The following is an 18,007-nucleotide window of genomic DNA, read 5'->3' as shown; positions in this document are numbered from 1 at the left end:
AGCTCTGGCTCTGGGTATCCAGTAGGTCTCACTGCTAACCATCTCTGTCTCCGTAATGCACTCCTGTAGGAGTCTGGCAGAGAAATTCTGATTGAACAGGCCTGACTGCCATTTCTGCTCTGGGCTCTGGGGTGAGCGCTGCAATCCAACGTCGGTGGCTGGTGCTTCCCAGGTTAATTCCTGCAGCTCGGCCCTGCTTGGCCTCCCAGGCACTGCGTTGCTAGAACCCATCCTGGGAGAGGCCAACGCTCTAGGCTAATTTTTCTCTGGAGGGAAAAGTGGGAGCTGCAGAAACCTCCCCCATCCCAGTGGGGGGACTGAGGGGATGCAGGGGTCCTGGTACCCTGCTCTGACCCCAGAGCTAGCATGCCTTTGACATGGTGTAGCCACAGGTAAAACCTGGCCTGGATTTGTGAGCCTCACGCTCTGGCAGTGACATGGCCCTGCCCTGAGCAGTGGCACTGGGAGTCAGGAGCCAGGGATCTGTTCCCTGCTCTGCTGCTGACATGGCCTGCGGTGGGTGAGTCCCTTCCCTGCTGTGTCCCTTGGTCGTCCACCCCCTGTTCCATGGGTCTCTCTCCGCCCTCACTGCCTTGTTTCCCCAGCGAGCCCCAGGCCCCCCGTGTTCAGAACTGTGAGCTGAGAAGCCAGCCCCTTTCAGCCTGTCTCTCTCCTCTCTCACTGCCTGCGAGCAGGGATCCCGAGGCCGCCTGCGTGGTGGGCTGGGCTGGGAGTCAAGCCTGCGTCAGAGGCCCATGCAGCGGCTCACCTTCCAGGCCGGGGACCCGTATTACATCAGCAAGAGGAAGCGAGATGAGTGGCTGGCCAGATGGAAAAGGGAGGTAAGGACACAGATTCTGCCTTGCCTGGACGCAGGCCGGTTCACCCTGCGAGGGGTACGTTCTGCCAGCCGTAGATAGCTGACACAGTACGCTTCGTCTCCGTGGGGATTCAGCCCAGCCTCAGATTTCTCCCCCCACTCACCTGCCCCCACGCTGTTTGATCCCCCACTCTTACAGCGGCTTTCTCATGTTGGTGGCAACTCTGCTGAAGCTGACACCTCTCCCCTCCCCTTGGCTCCCCATCACAGACGCAGGTTTCAGAGGAGCACGCGGCCCTCCAGAGCAGGGAGAGCCTTCCAGTCGAGCTGTGCTGCTGGCCTGTTCGACGGGGTAGGCGAGGAAATGGTTGGATGAGGCCTTTGTGTTTGAACCAGTCTCTTTAGATGGAGGGGCAGCAAATGGTTCTAGTAACAAATCGGTGACCATCCGTTGATCACTGTACCTCCTGGGGACAGCAGAACGCAGACTCTGTGCTTCAAAAGCACAGGGCCCTCCCGCTTGAACCAAAGGAGACTCCGTTAGCGGCGAGCAGTGCAGGGCCTTTAGCACACAGTTGGGCTGTTCGTAGCCAGGCTAGCCCGCTCCTGACAGCATCGTTAATTGTGAACACGCACGTGCTTTGCAGCCCTGTCTGGGGGAGTCTGTAGCTGAGAGCAGAGCCCGCGTGACCAGTGGGGAGCTCAGGGAGGTGTGGTGAGCACTCAGGAGGTCAGGCCAGGATGTGGGTTACAGCAGGAAGGATCTGCCTCCTTTCTAGTCTCATTCTCTCTCTCTCCAAAGCCCCCCACCCCCTCTCTCGCCTCGCCATTGTGACCAGCAGGGGCTTCTGGGAACTCTGGGGGGTAGCAGAGCCGAACACCCGGCAGCATTCTTTGAAATGGTCCCCGTTCTGGGAACCGTATCTCCATGGAAATGTTTCTGTTAGGCCTTCAAGTAAGTCTGCCCGGGGCAAAGGTAGGAGCAAAGGTAGAGAACATGGCTGGGTTCTCCAGGGTGAGCCAGCACGGGCAGTCGTGCAGGAAGGTAACTGACTGGTTACCATTCGTTTTTCATTTTTTTGTTCTGTTTTATTCAACATTGGGCCAGGTTCCCTGCTGTCCTTGTCGAGGCGCAGGGCTGGCTCGAGGGAGCTCGCTCCCGATTTACAGCAGTGAAATGAGAGCAGAGCCTGGGCCGTTGTCTCTATGCCAGTGACCACACCAATTATGGAAACCAAGATTTCAGCTAAATGACTGTAACCTTGCCCCACTGAGGCCGTTTTCACTCACTGTGGTCAGTGAGACTAGAGCGGTCAGTGTAATTTCCTGTTTCTAGTCAGTTTCAGGTACATGTTGTCCTGCCCCCCAGCCCAGCCCTGTTGTATTTGGGTTGGGGAGGCTGCCTGGGAATGCTCAAAACCGACCAAAAGCTGTTTTCTGGGAACGAATGGTGTTCCTCAGCCGTGGCTGGGCTGGGGAGAAGCGGAGGAAGCAGTGGCTCAGGGCCCCAGGCAGCTCACGGGGCCCGATTAGTGTGCCTGTACTTACTGAACAAGTGTGTGTTGGGTTGTTATTGGTTTGGTTTGTGGAGTAATGTAAGCAATATTCTTCAGGGTGGGGAGGGGAAAGAGGGAGCCCCAAAATATCCTTGCTTAGGGTCCCATGGGCCAGCACCACCTGTGTTCATGAGACTGGTTCTTATTTTCCAAAACCGGAACGTGGGGCCTCCAATGCTGCTGTCCCATTAAGTAGCATTTGTCTCCTCCCCTCTCGTGGCGCTCCCCGGGCTGTGCTGGACTGTCGGAAATGCCCGGCTGCTGGGCTCTGCTAACCATCTCTGCTTTCAAGCGCAGGTCACAGTGCTGCAAGGGGATGGCTTCCTTGCGACCCTCCTTTGTGTGCTGCTCTTCTTCCCTTGCCCTCTGGCAAGGATCGGTGCTGGCAGCTGCCATTGCCAACAGCCGACGGCCGAGGAGATCTGAGTTTGGACAGGGGGTACCAGGGGGCAGGTGGAGTCGTCTTTTCTTTCCGTGTGCTGGTGGCCTGGGGCCTCTTGTGGTTTTGGGTGGCTTTCCTTTCTGCATCAGGTTCTTTTCCTGTGTGTCTGTGTCTCTCCCTCGGGCTGTTTTCTTGTCCCTAGCCAGACCCCAGAGGGCAGGTCCTCCAGGTTCACCATGTGATGATGTCACACAATGAATCCGTACATCTCTGGCTCCTGGCGTTTGCCACTGAACCCTGCCCCGTTGGGTCCCTCCCTTCCTCCCGTACCCCACTCCCCACGCACTGGGAATCGGGCTGCTGATGAACAGTGGGGAGGAGCTAGTGAGAAGCCTGAGGAGGAAAGCCTTCCATTGAGTCACTGTCCCGCTCTCTCAGACCTGGGCAAGCAGGAGCGCACCTGAGCCGGCCAGAATGCAGCCAGATTTCCGCTTTTTGCCTTTTGTTCGCAGGCAGAGGCCCTGTCGTCGGGCTAGGCGCTGTGTGGACATAGAGTGAGACAGTCCATGCCCCAGGAGCTGATAGTCAGTGTAGGCGAGGGTGAGAGGGGAAAGACGTACAAGGAGGGGAACAGACTAACTTAGGGTCCCACAGCAGCTATGGGGCAGAGCTGCCAATATAAGCCAGGTTTCCTGCCTGCCAACCTAGTGCCCTCGCGGCGAGACCAAACTGTCTCTCAGGGCTAGTCAAAGTCTGGAGGGTTCCCGGAAGGTCCTTTGGCCTCTCGCTCTGGCTGTGTCCTGGGGACTCCTACACACAGAGGGGAGTGTGCAGGAAGCTGCATGGAGGGTGTCTGGACTGCAGGGCTAGTCCTAGATTCCCCAGGCCAGAAGGGACCACTGTGATCATCCTGTCACTCCAGTTTGAACTAAAGCAGATCTCTTAGAACCATCCAGTCTTGCTTTAACATTGCCAGGGCTGGAGAAGCCGCCACAACCTGGGTAAATTGTTCCCCTCACTCTTAAACACTGGCACCTTCTTTCCAGCCTGAATGTGTCTAACTTCCACCTCCTCACCCTGCATCTTGTTAGGCAGGGCTCTGCTAGATTGAAGCGCTCGTTACGACACATTTGGTCCCCAAGCCCTTGCCCTTTCTCTGCTTCCCAATGGGATCTTTCCTTTTCTCTTGGTTGCCAGGAGAACCAAGACAAACACAATGTGATTAAACTAAAAACAAACCAGAGTAAATAAATCCAGGCCGTAGGGGACTTTGGCACAAGCCCAGGGCCTGCCTCTGTCCTGCATGGAGGAAGCAGCTGCATCTTTGCTGTCTAGGAGCAAAGACTGCTCGTCCCAGCATACACCGCTCTCTTCTGAGCCAACCGGCTTGGTCCCCTTTCGTGCTGGGATGGGAATTCATTCTTAAGGCTGTTTGGAGCACTGGATGCTGTGGCCTGTAGTCCATGGTCTGAGAGCTGGTGTGTAGTGAGCTGTGGATTTTCTTGGACTGCCCTTTGGTCCCCCTGTGACCTACAGCATTCAGTTCTATCCCAAGGCCTTTAAGGAAGACCGTAGGTAGTGGGTCCCCCCGGAGGGAAGGACCCTGCATGCGTCAGCTGGTTGTAATATGGAGTGTCCACCTCTGTGTGTTCTTGGTCTCGGCCTCATCCTGTAGCTGCCAGTGCTAAGGGACTGGCGCACTGCAAGGGCAGGAGAGCCGCACAGTAGTTGCGTAGATGGCATATAACTGGGGTGAGCCATAGAACAAGGAGAAGGTCAGGAGGGACTGCAGAGAATTCTCCAGGAGAGCCAGGCCCCTGCCCTGAACAGACACACCCGGTGAATGCAAAGCAGCTTCTTGTCTGAGTTCTTTGCAAGATGGTTGTCAGGGCTGGTATGAGCTGGGGCAGGGATGGCACAGTCTGAGCACTGCACATGTGGGGAGGCATCCGCAGGAAATGCTTCTGTGGCAGGGTTGCAGGCACCTGTCTCCATACTGGGTTGGTGGGCACAGATGCCATGGAGACAGCACTCAGCCAAAGTGAGGGAGCCTGCCCAAAGCCCACCTCTGCCACGTCCTTGTCCCCTTTCCAGCTATGGTGAAGGAGTGACAAACCTCAGGGCCACAATCTGCGAGGTTACGGCTATTGGGCAAGCAGTGGAGAACAGCCTAGAAGCCAGGGAGCGAGGGACACCGGCTCCCCACAAAAAACAAGTCGATAATTCCCCCCCCCCAAAAAATAACCCCCCTCCTCTTCCGTGTCTGCTCTGGTTCTGGTGGTGCAGCTTCCCTTGACTGATGGGCACAAGCGTCCATTATCTTCCGTCTCACTGAGCAGAGGGGGGCTTCAAGGTGCGGGGCCCTTTCCTGAGGCCTCAGTGTGTTGCAAAGGGGAAGGGGATTTCCCTGTGCTGTTGCCCCCCCTGCTGCTGCTGCAACGTCTGCTTCCCACACGGGGCGGCTGGCAGCTTCTGATGTACTGAATGATGTGGTTGTGTTTGCTAACACCCTCCTCTCCTTTACCTTTCTCCCCACAGACTGATAATCCATCGGCATCCCAGCTTGACAAGGTTCGTGGCATGGGTGTAACTTCCTTCTGGGGGGCGGAGCGAGGGGCACGGACATGCTTTGCTTCTGGGCAGTGTTTACTGTGACATTGAAATGCTGTGTGGGGGGCGTGGAGCCCCTGGGCTTTGTGCTGCTGGACATGTTACAGGGTGTGCCCAGACCTCAGACTCCCAGTCACCTGTGTTCACTCCCATGTTCACAGGCCTGCTCGTTCACACCCACACTTCCATTCACCCCGTCTCACATCCACGCACTGGTGTACACACACTGGCATATAGACATGTACGCCTATGGATGCACACTTCAACACTTCTGTATGTGTACGTGCACTAACAACTCCGCAGAGAGTCACACGGCTAAAGCACCATATCCACGCACCATCACATTCACTCAGACAGCCCATGCCACATACAGTCTGTCCCTTTCCTTGCAGTGTTTGTCACGCAAATGACACCCGGACGAGCCTTATAGGGTTAATGAAATGCTAAGCCCTGGCTGAGAGAGCGAGGCGCTGAGAGGTCGAATGCGTTGTGTAGGTGCTGTGGACATGGCAGTGCAGACAGCACAGAGGAAAGAGAAGAAGAGATGGTCTCAGAGGAGAGCTGAAAATAGACAGTCCATTAGACTCTGTCAGAGAGATGCAGAAATCTCAGAAGCTGCAGAGGAGGAAGCCATTGCGCCAGCACTGGGAGGGCATGTTGAATAGGCGGAGGGGAGGCTGGTGCAGGATGGGTGGGTAGTAAGAGAGAGAGGTCTGTGAAACAGGCTGGGGAAAGCCCGTGGCGGGGTGTGCCTGGGCAGCCAGCCGAGGTGTCCGAGTTTGGGGGCATGTGTGTGTGGCCCGGGGAGAGCTAGGACTTACGAGCTGGCTAGCGCCCTGGGTGTGCATTGCACTTTGCAGGTAAAGGAAGTGGCTCAGTTCCTGCCCTGAGGAGCTTACAGTGGAGATGAAATCCAAGTGATGGCAGTACCACGTGGTGGAAAGAGGCTAGCCCAGGGGGCTGCCGTAGGCCAGGGGAGAGGGAATGGAGATGGCGCCACAGGAGGAGGTGAAGCCAGGGCTGATTCTGGCAGAGAACAGGAGGCGGCAATAGGCAGGTTTCCAGGCATAGGAAATGTGGGAGGAAAAAGAGGATTCGGGGGGCAGAGGAGGGCCCCGATGTAAAGGCAAACAGAAGTTTGATAGGGGATCAAACCCGCTGTAGCCCGCTCCTGGCGGACTGTACCCTGCTGACAGACACAGATCAAATGTAGAGCCAGTTCCTGCCTCAAAGAGCTCGCGGGCCAAGGCCAGACAGGACGAGAACAAAGGATGCAGCACCATTTTAAAATCCTCTTTGCCTAGGTGTATTCTCCGTCTTCGGAGCGGCAGGCTCTTGCCCCGTGCCTGTTCGGGTTCGTTGGCTGTAGTATAGCAGTGACAGCTCTGCAATACCTACGGTCCAGACCAGCTTTCGTGTTTGAAATCCAACTGCGCTGAGTGCTCTAAAATCTACACGACTACTCGGATTGCCCCATTGTGTCTCCTTCAGTGCGGGGTTCGGTAACTGATCCAGATTTGGGGCCATTTGACCAATGATCCCCTCGGTAGAACCCCCTGGGGAAAAACAGTTTGTCTTAAAGTTGACAGATTCTGGTGACCTATTTTTGCTCACAGGTAGAACTCAGATCCTCACTCCAGCATGTCCAGCGCTCAAGGGTTACCCCAAGACAGGGCTTGGCACCCACCAGCCCTGGGGGGGGATCAAATGAAAACATGATTTGAAAAAGCATTGCTTCTCCAGTTAGACACGTCACAAGTATCATGTGCTTATCGACCCCTTTAATTAATTCCACTGCATATGTCCGGAGAGAGGCTAGCTATCTGGAAAAGTCATTGTGTGCCACGGGGTCTGAGTGGTTCTGAGGACGTGTTCTGCTCAGGGACTCTGAGCACCAAGCCAGGTACTGTGAGTTCAGATCCAACCCGGGGTAGGAACAGGCAGTTAAAAAAGCAGGCATGTTGCTCCAGTCTGCTTCTGTCCCTGGCAGTCTTTAGATTGAGGAAACATAATCTGAGGACAACTGAGTATTCAGAAGGCGCTGAAACTAGGAAGAAAGTAAACTACACACGCTGATGCTCCCTGGGAGGGGCGAGTTCTTAGAGGTGGAAGAATAGGTGGGAATAGGGGAGCAGGGTTGGAGGATCAGGGGATGGGGAGTGGGAGAGGAGAGGAGAGGAGAGGAGGAAGGGGTGGGACACTGGGAAACGGGATATAGGGGGTGACTAATGGGGAGAGTAGGGACAGAGGCACCTGGCAGCCCCACATTCCTCTCTTATGTGTGCGCCACATGACCCCCCATGTGAGTTGGGATCTGGGGGTCCCTGCTTCCTCCAGTGGTGTCTGAGCTCCACTCCCTCCACCCCGTGTGTGTCAGGATCTTGGGGGGATCTGCTCATCTATGTGGGTGTGACCCCCCTATTTCCTTGCCCCCCTCATGTGACCCAGGTTTTGGAGGGGTCTTGCCTTTCTGGGAGTGTCTGCACCCCCCTTCTAAATCCAATCATGTGATCTGGGGGTCACTACTCCTGTGTAGGTATCTGAACCCTGCTTCCGGCCCCCCTCATGTGAGCTAGGAGGATCTGGGGAAGCCCTGCCACTCTGGCATGGGGAGCTTGGAACAGGCATGAGGCTCAGAGCATGCACCAAGAAAGCACCCACTGACACACTGTTGAGGCTGGCTGGAGTGAGGAGCTGAGAACCGGTGTGCTAGGCTCTGCTCAAACTCTCTAGTAGTAGGGTGCAGAGACGGGAAGACCCACTGCCAGGAATGGAGCAGTTCATGTGTCTCAGGGCCGCTCTTTCAGGTTGTATTCATCTCCATGGGGTGTTCCCTTTCCTCTGAGAACATCACATTGAGATAAATGGGCCACTTACCACCACTCTGAGCCTCTAATTGTGACGTCTGGAACCCACCCTGGGCAGAAATCTGAAAGAATCATAAACGTTTGGGGGAAATCTGCCTGTCACGGTGGTGGGGGTCTGGTTTGGGGTTTTTTAATAAATGTAATCGGAGTACAGCAGAATACTGAGATGTGCTGAATGTATTTTTGAGAAGAAAATGAATTACACATGCGAATGCTCGCTAGGAGGGAGAACGGTGATTAGAGGTACAAGAGTAGGCGGTAATAAGGGTCTGCAGTGAGGGATGGGAGTGTTCTGGGGAGGGGGATAAATGGGAATGTGGTAGGGGAAGGAAGAAGAGTTGGAGGGCTCAGTTAAGGGGGAAGGAGTGGGAGGGGGGAAGGTGGGAAGGCTTGCAACTATTTGAAAGCACGACCGTTATCCTTTCCACTATAACTCTATGTACAGGAGAGAGGAGAAGCCCTGAGGAGTCACAGAGAACCCTGTGTTCTGATAGACAGATCACTGGACTAGAACTGTTCCTAGCTCTGCCACTGGCCTGCTGGGTGACCTTGGACACATCACTTCACCTCTCAGTGCCTCAGTTTCCCATGTGTAAAATGAGCTCTTTGAGAACTCTCACTGTATATAAAACCTAAATCTTTTGATTGTTACCTAGCCACAGTAGCATATCAGCTGCAAACCCAGGTGAGCACTACAGCTGTGCAAATGACCAATAACTCCTACCAACAAACATTTCTCTTCGTGTTTAAAAAACTAGGAAGTTAAATGGCAAAAACTTAGTTAATGCAGAGTTCAGGTTGCCTGGTGCTGGATCACACCCTTCCAGAACGTTGAATTTGGCAAAACTCCACCTCTGAAACCCAGGAAATACTGAGTTAAGGTAAACGCCCATGCAGCCTTCACTGTGGTCTCTTTGAGCAATGCCCCAATACACCCATAACACACAGTCCAACTCTTCCTTCTCCTTGTGATGGACAGGTGCTGTCTGCACGTGTCCTGTGCTCAAACACTGAGCCTACTCCCCCTACAGAATACCACACCTGTAACATTTAACAACCATTTCATTGCCCATTTACAATTCCTTCCCACTTGCACCCAGGCTACCAGCTAACCCTTTACTTTTCCCTACCCATCATTAAATCTCACTCCTGACAATACCTATGGCAAGGAAACCCCAATGCCCCACTACTGCCAGCCTACTTGATTCTGTGTGGCAGCAGTGCAGATGGGACCCTCAAGGTACACATACACCTCTTGTCTTTGATCCCAGCTCGGTCCCAGATCCTCCTGTCACAATCACAGCCCTGCTAAGCTGATCCACTGTATTCCTCCACCACTGCAGCGAACGAGGCTGCAGTGCATGCAGAGAATTGACCAGGGCTACTGCCAGCTCCAGGGGGCAGAGTCAAGGTTGAGTGGCCATGCACCCCAAGACTATATTTCATGGTTTTCAGAAGTTTGAGTTTTGCTGAACCTTAACCCTGCGTTAACGAAGGTTTTTGCCATTTAATTTTGACTGAAAGCCTCACTGACTTTGTATTCTTAGACTGAACACTCTGTGGGCCAGGACTCGAGCCACTCGCTGCACAGTGGAGACCTGATCCTGAGCAGGGATCCTGCAGTATACACAGTGTGGTTTACTAGGGCTCTGTTGTCCCTTGACAGTTGTCCATTTTGAAATCTGTTTTGCTGGGCTTGAAGAAGCCCCCGTGGCAAAGGGAAGCACTTCTCTTTTGGCCTGAAGGAAGCAGAGCGGTTTATTTGATCAAGTCAGGCACGGAGAGTTCATTAAAGGTGTTAAAAGTTTCGTACAGTCATGTATCATTTGAACAAAAGTAGCAGCTAGTGATTAGAGGGAGAAGATGGTAAAGAGCCCAGGGCCAAGAATGGACTTCCTGGGGCAGAGCAGGAGCCCCCTCCATGGATGGAGAACTAGCTGTTAGCTCAGGAGTAGACCCATTTCAGGAGGGGCACGGAGATGCCAGCATAGCTGTGAAGTGGACCAGAGAACAGTGGCTGCTCTGGGGTCAGCAAGAAGGAGCCTTTGTCAGCTCAGGAGAGGAGGCGGTTAACTCCATGGAGGAGAGAGATTCCATGCTGTGAGGGGGAAACCCTGGCTGACCTGGAGCCAGGACACAGTGTGAGAGGGGCTGGGGAGATGAGAGGAAGTGACTCGCTCAGGCACTTTGCTGAGGAAGGGAAGGTCAGAGATGGGAGGAACTGAGAGAGGGCCCTGGGATGGAAAGTGGCAGGTAAAGAGATGGCGAAAGAACCAGAGGTCAGGTTGTCAGTGGTAGTACCATAGGGAGCCAGGTGGCCAATCAGAGATGTAGGGAGTGAAGGAAGGAAAGAGCTTTAAGAGCCTGTATGCCATTAGAAAGACCCAGGAGGGACAGTGGAGGGGTGGGGGGGAATAGAGTATGGTGGACAGGCAGGGCTATTTCATAGGGACGGTGATCCGGACCCAGGTGACGCCAAAGCCATGTCAGCCGGAGAGGGAAACGGCCACCAGGCTTTGGCCAGATTGGGGGAGATGCGGAGAGCCGATGGGGCAGAGAGATACAGGGAGATCAGGACCTGCAGGGAGAAGGCCCTTGCCCAATGGTGAGGTGGGAATGGACAGAGGGGAGTGAGGGTGGAGGGGAGCAGACAGGTTTTGTGAGCGAGAAGTGTAATTTGGAAGTGGACGGGGAGCCAGCGGAGGTGCTTTGAGATGCCGGGGCGGTCACCTGCTTTGTGAGCGTGAAGAGGTGGGGAAGCAGCAAAGGCTCACTCTGAGCAGATGGGGATCATCATGCTTGGCTGGAAGGGGGTGGGCTTGGGCCTGGAGAAGAGGCGAATGATGCAGAGATGGAAATGAAGACGACAAGTGCCCAGGGGACTGAGGGAAGGGGAAATGAGACTTGTCCTGAGGGCAGCCCAGAGAATGTTGGAGAGAGATCTCAGCTCCGGCTGCATGTCTGTGGCCCCCTTTGTTTGCCTGAGGAGATGGGGGCACCTGGTTCCTGTCATGTTAGGAGATGGAGGGGCACCAGGGCTCCCGTCGCCTGCCTCAGGGGATGGCGGGGCACCTGGGCCCCCGTCGCCTGCCTCAGGGGATGGCGGGGCACCTGGGCCCCCGTCGCCTGCCTCAGGGGATGGGGTACGTCTCAGCCATTGTAGTGTGTGTGTGAGCAGTTGTTGGGGAGAAGGGGGTGACTAGGCCTTGGAGCATGTGTGAGGAGATGGGAAGGCACTGGCCTACTGTCGCCTATCTGAGGAGATGGGGGGGCATCTGTCGCCCCCTCCCACACCTGTTTGAGGAGGTGGGGGTGCAGCTCAACCATTGGAGTGCATGTCTGAGGGGCAGGCAGAGAGCAGTGGGGGTCTGAAGGGTGAGCAGGGGGCATCTGAGGGGCGGGTGGGGAGCAGTGGGGATCTGAGGGGTGAGCAGAGAGCAGTGGGTCTGAGGGGTGAGCGGGGGGCATCTGAGGCGCGAGCAGGGGACGCCTTAGGGGTGGGTGGGAAGCAGGGGTGTCTGAGGGAGAGCAGGGAGCAGTGGGTCTGAGGGGCGAGCGGGGGGCATCTGAGGCGCGAGCAGGGGACGCCTTAGGGGTGGGTGGGAAGCAGGGGTGTCTGAGGGTGAGCAGGGAGCAGTGGGGGTCTGAGCGCGGGGAGGAGGAGGGGGTAGTTCTGGTTTGAAAGGTTGGGTCTCAGTCCTTGCTGCGTGTCTGGGAGAGGGCAAGGGGCGTGCTGGCCCCCACAACCTGGCAGAGATGGCGGAGGAAGGGGCCGTCTCTTCCCCATGACTTGTCTTTGGGAACCGAGGCCTCAGGCTCCGTCGTGCGATTCAGGGTGTCTTGGCCCGTTCCACGTTTGGAGAATCCCCCAGCTCCCTGCACAGCCGTGGAGCAGGCCCCCGACTCGGGCCCTTGGGGTGCCGACTCATGCCCGGGCGAGTCCGTGGGCCCAGCCAGAGCTTGTGAAGGGTGAGAACGTGGCGGTGAAGGCCGAGGCAAGGGGTGCTGCAGGGGGCCAGACCAGGCCAGGCTGGAGGTTAGTCCGGAGGGAAGGAGGTGCCTGGTAGTGCCAAGGCAGGCCGAAGGGGCGTCATGCTGACCTAGGAGGATGGGGACAGGTGAGAGCAGGCTCAGAGGGGGTTGTGTGTGTGGGGTGACAGGCCGTAGTGGGATGTACACACCAACCAGAACAGACCACCCGTTCTGTGATGCGTGCAGACCCTTCCCTGCCACCCCACCCGGCCTTCTCCTGCACTCAGCCAGCAGGCCTCTGCTCGGAAACCAGCTGTCCCCACCCTGCCCCTCCCCTGTATTTGGCCCAGATGCTGTGACCCCACCTCCCCACTGGCCTGGGGCAGGAGCTGCTGAGGGAAGGGGATGGGGTCTGTTTGCTCTTTAGAAGGGTTAGCCAGCTGTGCACCATAGCCAGATGCTGCTTCTGGGCTAGGGAAACAAGCCGCAGAGTGTATCCAGCCCACCCCAAACACCCTTCCTACCTCTGCCCATCTCTGCGCTGGGCTGATTGCAAGAGCTCTTCCTCTAGCACGCTCTTCCTGCCGCTCTTCCTGCCTCACTCGATAATCCTTCTTCCGCTGTCTCCCTTGTTCTGTCACTTGCTGAGTGTCAGCTGTGTCTCCCTAGCAACAGGTCTTCTCCCAGCTGCAGACTGTGTGGCTATTTATAGACCCTGGCCTGCCAAGCGCTGCTTTGGGCAGTTGCTTTCCATCAGTATAGGGCTGGGGAATGGGGACTGGATTGCCAGGGTGGCTCTTCTCTCCCTCCTGCTGCTGACCCCCCAGAATGGTGCAGAGGAGACCTGCAAGCCACAGCAGGGGGCTGAATGCAAGAGAAGGAACTGCATCGGGTAGTGACAGGGGGGAAAGGTTAGGGGGGAAATTTGAGTGCAGCTACAGCCTAAGAGGGGAGGCCCTGAGTTTCAGACCCTCATTGCACCTGTCCTGTGCACCTCGCATGCAGGCGGGGTGCTGCGAGCTCTGGCAAAGGCTTTGAAGTCAGGCAGACTACCTACAGAGAGACACCTGGATTCTGCAGTTTGAAGCCTGCAGGACTTTTGCTTGTACATAGTTTGGTCCTTTCACTTGGTCATTGGTCTGAGGTCTGACCCTGTGCAAAACAGATGGATTAAAAGGACAAGTCTGACCAGGAATAGCCCTGCTGTCTGCAAGTTAGGCCTGTGACTCTTCCATCCTGCCACTGCTCTTCCCTCCCACTTATACCTGGGTTAGCCAACTTCCTGCGCTCTCAGAGAGCTCAGCCCTGTGCCTGGAGCAAGCCTGCCAGAGACCGGTGGAGCTGCAAGAGCCCATGGGGACAGGGAGCCCCTGGCGACAAAGGCTCTGATTGATGTCACCTGTTCTGTCTGTGTCCGTGTGATTTCCTGAACTGGATCTCTCCATCCCAGATCCATGCCCTTTACCCATGGCACATGTTGGTGTTCTGCCATCCAGGCCAGACAGAGAGAGGCACACACATGAGAAGCGACAGAGGAAGGGCTACTAGATAGATGAGGAGAAAGGGCGCCAAATTAAGCCCTAGGAGTAGGGGCAGCTCCCATTGTGTCCACCTACACCAGTGGGGAATGAGTCCATCAGGGTAGATGGAGCACTAGTGAGAAAGAGATGGAGAAATGCCACGTTGGGGGAGCCGGGGAAAGACTGAGGATGAGAGCTGTGGCCTTCACCTCAGGTCACCGGTTCCAGTGCAGCTCCAGTGGGAATCATTCCCACCTACGGGCGTTCAGTGGGGCTGGAGTGTAGCGAGCTGGGAGACTCAGGGCAGTTCTGTGTGGACAAGTATCCACATCACAAAGCCACCAGCGCAGTTTCCTGCATTGTTGGCAGCAAGGTCCTGGAGTCTGATCTGCCGCCTCACCTCAGAGGGGCTCACACTAGTTCAGGCTCAGGTATGCTGCTTTGGCATTGTATGGGGAGCGCTTGCCCTCCCGTTGCCCAGGCTGTGCCTTTCCTGTGGATGCACAGAGGCTTCAGTCTCCAGGGCTGTCAGGCTGGTGCCTGCTGATTTAGAGCCATGTGCGCCCTGGTACCACTTCCACAAAGCCCAGTGGGTGCGGTGTGCAGGCGGAAGGGTGGGAGTTGCCTTATGTAGGAGATTCTGGCAGAACAGTGATCCAGAAGGGACTGTAGCTTTCTTGCAGATTGGAAGCTGCAGCAGATGGATCTTGGGTTTGATGGTAAGGATTGTGCCCGAGTCTCCTACATTAGTAAGAGTGGAAATGGCCCCAAGCCAAAACTCCAGCTTGGGAATCAGATCCAAGGTCTCAGCTGAAACCTCTCTCTGGAATGGGCCGAACTTTGGGAAAGTCTGGATCCCAACCTGGGCTTTGGGTTGGTCCCATTGTAGAAAGATGAGGTTTGCATCTGCAGAGTGACTCCAGGATTTTGTTCTGGGATAAGTCTTGCTTAGGACAAGGTTCATTGGGTTCTACCCTGCAGCCCCTTGGCACCTGGGGCTCAGCCAGGTTGAAAACCTGGCCTGGCCTTGATTACCCTTTAAAGAGTGGAGCAGGCTACACCGGGAAACCCATGCTGAAGGGACCTTCCTGTGTCATGACAAAGTGTCCCTACATTTACCAGCAGCTCAGGGAATAATGAAAATGAGAGGCAAAGTGTTATTGTGCAGCTGCCCCTTCAAAATAATAACAAAATGCCAGATGCTGCCTGGATTCTGACTCCACAGAGCCCCTCGTGACAATTGTGGTCAAAGTGATACTCAAAGGCCAAGCGTTGGGGACAGTGAGGCCACACAGGTGTGACCAAGGGCAACTAGCGATCTCCTCTCTTAGTGACGTGCTTATGTTGCCCCATCACTTTAGCAGCTGCACACCTCTCTTGGAGGATGTGTCTGTGGATCCACACATGTGCCTCAGACACACAACTTTGGAGTCTTTGTGACAGTGTCCCTCGGGCTGCACATGCACTCCATGCCTCCTTGTGCTCCCATATGAGGGTATAAAAGGTGGAACGGTCACAGCCCTCCCTCAGTTCCCATGTGCCCTTGTGGCTGCAGGACGGAACCTGGGCAGTGTCCAAACCATTTCTGTGGTTTCGAACTCATGAAGTTCCAAAGAGGATGGAGCTGGGCTGTTCTCAGTGGTAGCAGATGACAGAACGAGGAGTAATGGTCTCAAGTTGCAGTGGGGGAGGTTTAGGTTGGATATTAGGAAAAACTTTTTCACTAGGAGGGTGGTGAAGCACTGGAATGAGTTCCCTAGGGAGGTGGTGGAATCTCCTTCCTTAGAGGTTTTGAAGGTCAGGCTTGACAAAGCCCTGGCTGGGATGTTTTAGTTGGGGATTGGTCCTGTTTTGAGCAGGGGGTTGGACTAGATGACCTCCTGAGGTCCCTTCCAACCCTGATATTCTATGATTCCATGATTCTAAGTCTGAGGTTGTGGGGCTTGTCTGTTTCGGATTCATGTGAAGTAGTTATTCACACTAGATGGGATGTAGCTCTAGTGATCTCTGCGGGTCCCAGCTTGCAGTCCCACTCAGATCAGGATAGAGCATGGCATGCCAATACCCAGAGGCTCTTTGGGTTCCACCTCCATATTAAATATAAGGGTGGCGTCAGCATGCTCCATTTCTGCAGATTAAACACATCCCTTCGGCTCCCAGCAAGTTGATTTGTGTAGGGGTTGGAAGGATTTGCCCTTCTGCGCTGGTCTCTGGGATCCCCATCCCCATTGATATTTTGTTCAGATCCTTGCGGGCCTGTGTCGGCTGTGCAGTGGTGCTGGGCCCTGCCTCACTGGAGCATGCTCAGTGGTGTTGGGTGTGAGCTGCCTCATGCTGACTTCTGGCGTTAATAACTTGTGCTACAGGGAGACAAAGCTGCCTGCTCCATGATCATGGCCCTAACAGGGTGAGATACAGTTCCCCCTGGTCCTGTTCAGTAGGAAACCTCCTCCCACTAACACCCCAAATGGACACATGCCCTGTTTCCCTCCTCTGTAGGGCTGCAGCCTCAGAGCAGCCTGGGCTAGAAGGTCTGATGCTGTGCACGTGTTGGACCCAAACAGGGAGGCCCTGCAGGGGCAGAAGTGGGAGGTGGTTGAACTGGCTCCCCTGGCTGTGGGGAGAGGCAGCCAGGACTGAGAACATCAGCACTCCCAGGCTGGAAGCAGCTGTGTCCATGGCAGTGTTTGTGGTATTAGGGAGAGTGAGCTGGAAAGGTGTGTGCCCAGCACAGAGGCCCGGGAGCACCTTGAACCTGGCACAGAGAGAGACAGAGGCCCCAGATTCCAGGGGGGTTGCTCTGCCCTCACAGCAGGGGAGGAGCTTTTATTGCCAGTGCAGTTCTTGCCCCACCGCCACCTCCCCCCCAGGATGTGTGCAGGGATTAGGCCCTCATGCTGGGGGAGAAGGAGAGAGAGGCAGGATTTTAAGGTGGAATTCTCTGGGTTTGTGTTAAGGCGGCTAGGTGGTAGAGTCACACGGATTCTTCTTGCTCCCCGAGGGAGCTTGCCGTTCTCTGAGCCTGGTCTGCAATAGCCTTGGGAGGCCGTCACGCACTGGTGCCGCTCCTCTGATGTGAGCGGTCATGGCAGTGCTGGGGTAGGGCTCAGGCATTCTCATCACCTTGTCATCTGCTATTACTGTTAGGGAGGCAGCTTGTGGTTACTGCCCATGCCCATGGGGGCACATGTACACTCACTGGCCGGGCCACCTCCAGGGGCTAGGTTCATGGAAGGACAGTGAGGAGAGTGAATCCTGTCTCTAACTGTTATTTCTGCCATTCTCATCCGAACGGAACGCCATTGAGCTCCTTTGAACGAGCAGACAGTCGCCCATGGCAAAGTCGGGCTGCAGAGCCCTGATGTGAGCACACAGCAGCCTTCAAGAGAACCTAGAAGTGCTAGGTCATGGCACACAGTCTTTCTGCTTTGAGTCCTGTTCATCCCTTGCCCAGCCGGCCGGCCTGACTCTCTCTTGCCTTTGGGTGATGGACAGGCTGGATTTTTGGATGCTGGTGGAATGAGCACAGCCCTCTGAAGAGAGGAATCAGATAGCACCATGCCCGTCCCTGCTCACTGCGTGCCAAGGGCGAAGGTGTTTGATTCAGAGGCGCTGTGAAAGGCAAGACCCACGTGACTGACACAGAGCTGAGCTGAAATGTCTGCATGGGCTGATGAGCATGTGCACTCAGAGAAAGGGACCCGATTTGCACCCCCAGACATGTACCTTCCCCACCTAGCAGGCCTTGCATTGAGGGGCTTCTGGTTTGAACCAGGGTGAGAGCCTATAAACAGGCCACTGGTTTCCATCTTGATTGAAATGATTAGTGTTAGAGGCTGGGGACAATCTACCCAGGTGGAGCTGGCCTTTGGGTGAAGAGCCTTGAAAATGGAACCACAGTCAACTGGTCACTCGGGTTCAACGGAACAAGTAGCTGGTCACCTGTTCCGATGCAAGTGCCTGGGGGATCTGAAGCTGCTCCCCCCCCCCCCCCGCCACACACAGACATTCATGGGGCAAGTGAGTCAGTGATGTTTGGAGTGTGTCCCAAAGAACTAGCGTACTGCCCTGCCCCAGCTTCTGGGGCTGGCCTTGTGCGTAGGGATGTAGATTGGCTGTGTTTGAGATGGGTGGTAAAACACTGTTCTGTTGGCCCGGCATAAAACACTGCGACTGGCTGTGCCGGGGGCCGGGTTTCACTGCACATTGGGGTTCTGTCCTGTGTCCGTCTGTCATTACCATCTCTTCCTCATTCACTGGCAGGTTGCTGTGTAGCATGA

At 55.5% G+C, this 18,007-nt stretch overlaps 1 protein-coding gene across 6 annotated transcripts in view; it reads left to right on the top strand.

The window, feature by feature from the left end:
* The window catches only part of DNMT3A (DNA methyltransferase 3 alpha), a 268,395-nt gene that overhangs the window by 153,729 nt on the left and 96,659 nt on the right, over positions 1–18,007 (top strand). For 3 of the 6 annotated variants that reach the window (XM_075126271.1, XM_075126269.1, XM_075126268.1), the window contains 2 exons: positions 696–842; positions 5,297–5,329. In XM_075126271.1, coding sequence (XP_074982372.1) covers positions 696–842; positions 5,297–5,329 — 180 coding nt within the window. The remainder of the gene's footprint in view (positions 1–695; positions 843–5,296; positions 5,330–18,007) is intronic. The other 3 variants (XM_075126272.1, XM_048846079.2, XM_075126270.1) reach the window with 1 other exon arrangement.

Source organism: Caretta caretta, chromosome 3 (genome assembly GCF_965140235.1).
Source record: "Caretta caretta isolate rCarCar2 chromosome 3, rCarCar1.hap1, whole genome shotgun sequence".
Taxonomy (NCBI): domain Eukaryota; kingdom Metazoa; phylum Chordata; order Testudines; family Cheloniidae; genus Caretta; species Caretta caretta.
The sequence above is the reverse complement of the archived record's forward strand: the minus strand, read 5'-3'. Positions and strand labels throughout refer to the sequence as shown.